The sequence below is a fragment of the Nothoprocta perdicaria genome, unplaced genomic scaffold, assembly GCF_003342845.1.
Source record: "Nothoprocta perdicaria isolate Ctin4 unplaced genomic scaffold, notPer1 scaffold_117, whole genome shotgun sequence".
Classification (NCBI taxonomy): domain Eukaryota; kingdom Metazoa; phylum Chordata; class Aves; order Tinamiformes; family Tinamidae; genus Nothoprocta; species Nothoprocta perdicaria.
The window spans coordinates 1,061,186-1,067,145 of NW_020454283.1; the positions used below are offsets into that span (position 1 = coordinate 1,061,186).

The 5,960-nt window shown below is 61.0% G+C and overlaps 1 protein-coding gene across 1 annotated transcript; it reads left to right on the forward strand.

Annotated features, from left to right (window-relative positions):
- Nucleotides 1-777: 777 nt before the first annotated feature.
- Nucleotides 778-5,960, forward strand: SZRD1 (SUZ RNA binding domain containing 1; the record flags this gene model as incomplete). The annotated part of the gene is made up of 4 exons (XM_026053565.1): nt 778-843; nt 4,002-4,051; nt 5,115-5,369; nt 5,616-5,960. Coding segments are annotated over 4 exons (474 nt in total), but the record flags the coding sequence as incomplete, so codon positions are not given.

A 5,960-nucleotide genomic window follows, 5' to 3' on the forward strand; every position in this document is an offset into this window, starting at 1 on the left:
CGCGCCAGGACAGCGCGCGCGGCGGCGGCGGGCATGCGGCGCGGTGCCCGCAGCGCCGACTAGGCCTCTTAAAGGGCCCGCGGCCTCCGCCCGCGTGGGGCCGCTTCCCCCACGCGCGTGCCCCGCGCTGCGTCCCGGGGCTCCCGCGCGGTCTGGGGCGGGGGGGCTGCTGTCCCGCGCGAGGGCTCCCCGCGGCGCCCTGTCCTCCCCTCCGCTCCCCACGCGTGTCCTCGGCCGCCCCCGCGCTCCCCGGGCCCCTTAGCGCGGCGGCAGCGCCGGGAGTCCCGCGAGGGGCTGGATCCGGCACCGGGAGCCGTCGGGAAGGTCACCGGTACCTGCGGCCCTCGGCAAGGAGCCCCGCGGCTGCAGCCTGTGTCACGGCCCCGGGCGGGCCCGTGGGGTCCCCGGCGGGCCCGTGGGGTCCCCGGCGGGCCCGTGGGGTCCCCGGAAAAGCGACACGGTGACCGAGCAGAGGAGGCGCCGCTGCAGGCCCGGCCGCGCTTCCCGCAGCACAAGGGATGTTTCGGGCTCGCTGGCTTTTCCATGGGGAAAACCCTGCTCCGGAGGCAGGCGAGCGTGGGAAGGGCCCGCGCAGAGCTGCGCGATGCAGGTGCCAGAGCGGGAAAACGGCAGGAGAAGCTTCGTTTTTGCCTGGAGAGCAGCGTGTGGAATAGCAAGAGTCGGTGACGCGCTGGACGCAGGCGTTAAGGAGCATAAATGACCGAATTATAACAAGGAGCATAAGGACCAAAATATTTCAGTGTGTTTTAACGCCCGACCCGCTCGGCGGACGTGACCCGGTGGCCTGCAGGCCCTTTGGCCCCTGTAGGTACCGCTTCCCAGGTAGGTGGTTGTGAGCCGGGTGCCTTGGACGGCCGATACGCGGCCCCCGAGTGGAGTTTGGCCCCACACCGCTTCCAACGGCAGCCTTTAATCCCTGGGGAGGAGGTGGGAATGGAGCGGAGCGGCTCTGCGCAGGGTTCCTGAGTGCTGAGCTTGACATGCTGCCTCTTCCTGGCGTGTAATTTATTTACACTCTACCGTGTGTTTAAAATAACACAAAATTTAGCTGCAATACGGCTGCTTAAACGTTTCTTTTTCTCTTTAATGCAGCTTCTCCTTGTCTTGTAGTTTTCCCTGTCCTCTGAATTCCCACATGTTTGCTGGAGAAAATGAAGCTTCTCCTTTGGCGAGTGCCAGCGGCTGTCGGGGAGCAGGTGCCCTCGGCTCCGGCAGCTCCGTCTCCTCCCGGAATTTCGCCGGGATGAGAGTGCTAGCGAAGAGCTGTGGCTCTCCAGGGGCAGAATAGAGACGCCTGTAAATATTTGTTATAAAGGCCCTACTTCACGGAGACCTCTCGGCTGCGTAGATAACCTGGGGGCTTTGGGAAACGGGGAGGTCTTGTTTGTCCCCAGCTGCAGGTGGAGGAGCCATGTGTGGAGAACGGGAGTTTTCCGGGGTGTCACAAGGGGCTGGTGACGCAGGGACAAGCGTGGCTCTCCAGAGACCCCGGCTGGTTAATCGCCACTTAATGCAGAGCTGCATTTTTCTCCTGCGTGGCCCGCCTGGCGTTAGGGAAGCCCTCAGCTGAGGGGGTGTGTTTGCTATACCTGAGACGACTTACTTATTATTATTTGCGTGCAAATAATAATTAAGCCTCACGCTGGAAGCTTTGCTGCCAGCCCGCGATGGAAACGGGGATCGCAGGGAGCAGGCGAGTCCGAATCGGCTCCCTTCGCTTGGAGCGACTGCTCGTTCTGGTGAATAAAACACAGCTGTCCGGAACAGGAGCCTGGCACTTGCTGATTAGCAGCTTGTTTCCAGTCGGGGGTACGTTTGTGTAGGTAGCACGTCCACTGATTGCTCCGGCAGCTAAAAACGAGGAGGTTGCTGGCGTTTTTGATCTGTTTTTATTTGGTGGGCGCTTTGCAGGGCAGATGCTCCCGGGCGGCGCTCCGCCTGGCGCCGTGCAGAGTCCACCCGCCGCGGGAGCAGCCGCCCCCTCTGGATCCTCCAATTCCCGGCCGTGGGGGGGACGGGGCCCGCGCGCCGCCGGACTTTGTCCCCTGCGTCACGGGCGATCCGCACGGAGCCCCGGGACCGCCGGGATGCGCGCGGGGAGGATGCAGGGATCCGCTCCGCAGGCTGTGCCGCCCGCTCCCAGGGCAGCGCTGCGTGGTCAGGATGCATGAAGATGATTTATTTCCTGAAACATTTGTTAAGTGCTCTATTTAGGGATTGATCATAACGTTGAAATGGGGAAACTAAAGCTTCCATGCCTGCTGTTCCGCGTTGCCCGGGCGGAGGCAGCTCCTTTGATCCAAGAGGCCCTTAGGCTGGGGATGAGCATCCCGCTGCCCGGCCTGCTCCGGGATTCTGGGATGCTGCAGCCGGGCAGCCCCTCGCAGCGTTCCCGGGAGCCGTGTCTGGCATCACGGAGCGCGGGAAGCTGCTCCCTCGGCACCACAGCGCATGCTCACGGGAGACCCTTTAACCGCTGGGATATGGGGGGTTTCCCGAGAGTGGGAAGTGGGTAAATAGATTCTGGGTTTGAAATGAATTCCATTCGGGAGGAGGGCTCCTGCGGAAGGGAAGGAGCTGGAGCAACTGCCCCGCAACATCTTCCCACTGGGAATCCCACAGGGTGCCTGGGATCCAGGCTCTTCCAGGCTCCTTCCCAGGAATCGCCCCGTGTCTGTTCCAGGGCGTGTCCACGTGCCAAGCCGCTTGATTAATGGCGCAGACCCGGGAATGGGAATGCTCTGCTTAATAACAGCCCGATGATTTATCTTGCAATGGCAGAAGCAGGCGGCCGGTGGGCATTCCCTGGGGGGAGATGCCTCGTTCCCTGAGCACCTCGGGAAGCAGCGAGGCAGCAGCCTGCTCCGGCAGTAACAGCCTTGGAAAGGAACGTTAACCAGGCCTGGAAGTGTCTCCCGCAATTAGTAAAATCCCGCAGCGTCGCCGCTGTGCTCGGTGAGAGGAGGCTTCGCTTCGTGCCGAGGGCGCCGCTCTGGGCACAACCGGCTCTCCCTGGGGTTTAGTCTCAAGCTCAGGATTAAGACCACGCTGCCCTGTGGCAACCATGGGGCATTTCCTCTTGCTTTCCGCACCGGAGCCAGTTCGGGAGGCAAAAAGGGGCAGAAATTTCTCCCTCCTGCAAGGGACGCTGGAGTTTTGGGATGTGCCCCCGCAGTCTGGGAGCGGCGTGAAGGGCTGGAAGAGCCGGGAGCTGCGCTTAGGTGTCCTGAGAGACACTTAGGTGTCCCCGACGTGCGCCGCGAAAGAGCGCGGCGGCGAAGCTGGGCCTTGGGCAGCTCCTGGAGGAAAACCTGCTGGAGGAATATTAGGGATGTCATAACCCAGAGCGGGTTTTGGGTGCCCTTTGTGCTGCTGCTGACACTGGGAAGCTTCTGGTGGGGCTGCGTGCGGCGCGAAGGAAGCATCCCGGGCTCGACCCGCAAAGCCCGAGGGATGTGGGAACACGGCCCGGGCGCAGCCGCCGGGTGGGAAACGGGGCCGAGCCTCCGTCCCCGCGGCTCCGCGGGGCGGCCGGTGCCGGAGCTCCGCGGCTCCCGGGCCCTCGGGATCCTTCTGACCTCTCTGGCACCAATTCCCGAGTCCTCTGGAGGAGGGAGGGAAGCTGCAGGTGTCCCTGCCCTTGCCGGGGGGTTTGGCTGTGCCTCGGCTTTCGCCTCGATGAGAAATCGAGCCCTTGGCTGGTTTGCTTCTGACGAGATAACCGCCGCCTCGGAGGACAGGTTTATGTTTAAAAACAACAAAATAATAAATAATAAGAAAAATGCCGCCTCCCTTAATCGCCAGGAGTCTGTGGGCAGGAGCCTCTCCGTGGAGGCTGGATGTGAGTGCGGGAATACGAGGAGCTGCCTCTGTCCCGGGACGCTGCTTTTGGGAAACCCTTTTGGGAAAGGGTTTGGCCAACAGATTTGTTCTCCCAAAAGATCCTTTTTAAAATTACTTTTCCTTCTTTTCCCCTGTAGGAAATAGACCGACGGCTGGAAAAGAAGCTGAAGATCACGCAGAAGGAAAGGTAATGGCACCGCGCCACCTGAAAATCCCAGCTTGTTTCCCTGGTCCAGCCAGACATCTTGAAGGCCCCGGGAGAGCCGGACCAGTGGGAAGTGTGCGCCGGAGTGGGGAACGCTGGGATGGAGCTGAGAAATAGGGAATCTCTCTAATCGTGCCACTAGGTGGCCCTTTCCATCCGGAGCAGGGCTGCGGGAAGACCCCTGAGCGCGGCTTTATTTCAGAGCCAGGGCTTCAAGCCTGGATGTAGCTCTGGCTACAGGGAGGCCCTTTCAGAAAAGCCACTCAAAGGAAGGAATGGGTGAGTCAGGAAAATCCAGCTGGGAGCCCTGCCTTGGCTCCCATGCCTCACGCACAGGATTTCTACTCCAGCACCCTGATGTCTACCCGCTCCCAATGAGTCTATTTTTACCCCCTTCCCATCCCTCTGATTCTCATTAGACCGCTGCAGGATGAGGCACCGGGTTGTTTCTCTGGGATTTCCCTGCAGAGAAGGGACTGTCAGAATTGGGGTGCTGGTTCCTTGGGCCGTGGCCGGCTCCAAGGGCTGAAATGGCAGGAAGTCAATGGCTAGAAATCCTGGTGAAAGGAGTTCTTAAAACAAAAATGCAGGGAGTGAAAGCAAGAGGCTTAAACCAGCGCCATTGGAGGGTAAGTATTTCAGGGTTTTTTGAAAATCTTTGACGTTTAAAGCACAAAGTATGCAGTTGCTGGCCCCAAAGAAGGCTCAAGGGGCCAGCAAGATGAAGTTAATCTGAACTTAAAGCAGGCAGCAGCAGCAGAGCCTCACGCGGTCTGCCTGTGGAGAAGGGAGCCTGTTTGCTCGGATCCTTCGCTCGAGTTTAAAGGTACCCCATGTGGCAGAGACGGGTTCGCTGTCCCTTGCTGTAACCTGCTACAAACCTGGCTTGAGGATGACGAACATCACCAGGTCTTTAATTACTACAGGCTACCTCTTAGTCACAGCAGTGACATCCGCCCGGGCCGTGTTCACGCGCAGAGCCGAAAACACCCTTGCGGGAGGAGACGAGTAACCGGTGGAACGTTTCTTATTTCCTCTTAAACAGCAGAAAATCCAAATCTCCTCCCAAAGTGCCGCTCGTGATCCAGGACGACAGCCTGCCCTCGGGGCCCCCGCCGCAGATCCGCATCCTGAAGAGGCCGACGACCAACGGTGTGCTCAGCAACCCCAACTCGGCCAGCAGGCCGGCCTTCCCGGTGAAGTCCCTGGCGCAGAGGGAGGCGGAATACGCCGAAGCCAGGAAACGAATCCTGGGCAGCGCCAGCCCCGAGGAGGAGCAGGAGAAGCCCATCCTGGACAGGTGAGGAGGCCGGGGCGGCATCGCGCGCCCTGCGCTCGCGGACACCCGCGTGCCCTTCCTCGAGGATGAGGAGCCGCGGGCGCTTTGGTGCCCAAGGGGACACCTAAAGCTCCGACGCGCGGCGGTTAAAGGACCTCAATGAAGCCCCGCGCAGCGTGGGCGGTTTGGCTGCTGCGATGAGCTTTCCAAAGCTGGAGCGTGCAGAGCTGCCTGATGCTGGCCGCTCACTCTCCTGTCTCCCCGCAGGCCGCCGCGGATCTCGCAGCCCGAGGACACCAGGCAGCCCAACAATGTGATCAGGCAGCCGCTGGGGCCCGACGGCTCGCAAGGCTTCAAGCAGCGCAGATAAGCGCCGGCGAGCGGCGATGCTGCGGGAGGCCGGGCGCCGCGCGGCGCCGCGCACAAACGGACTTGAGCAAAGGGAACTACCTGGTTTACTTGCACTGTGATATCTATTTTTTTTTTTCTTTTTGGTTTTGGTTTTGTTTTCCTCCCTTTGCTCTGCCCACTGTGACCTTCAAACCCCACGCACTGTGACCTCCCCGCTGCACCCACTGTGAGCGGCCTGTCACCGGGGCCGTCCCCAGGCCC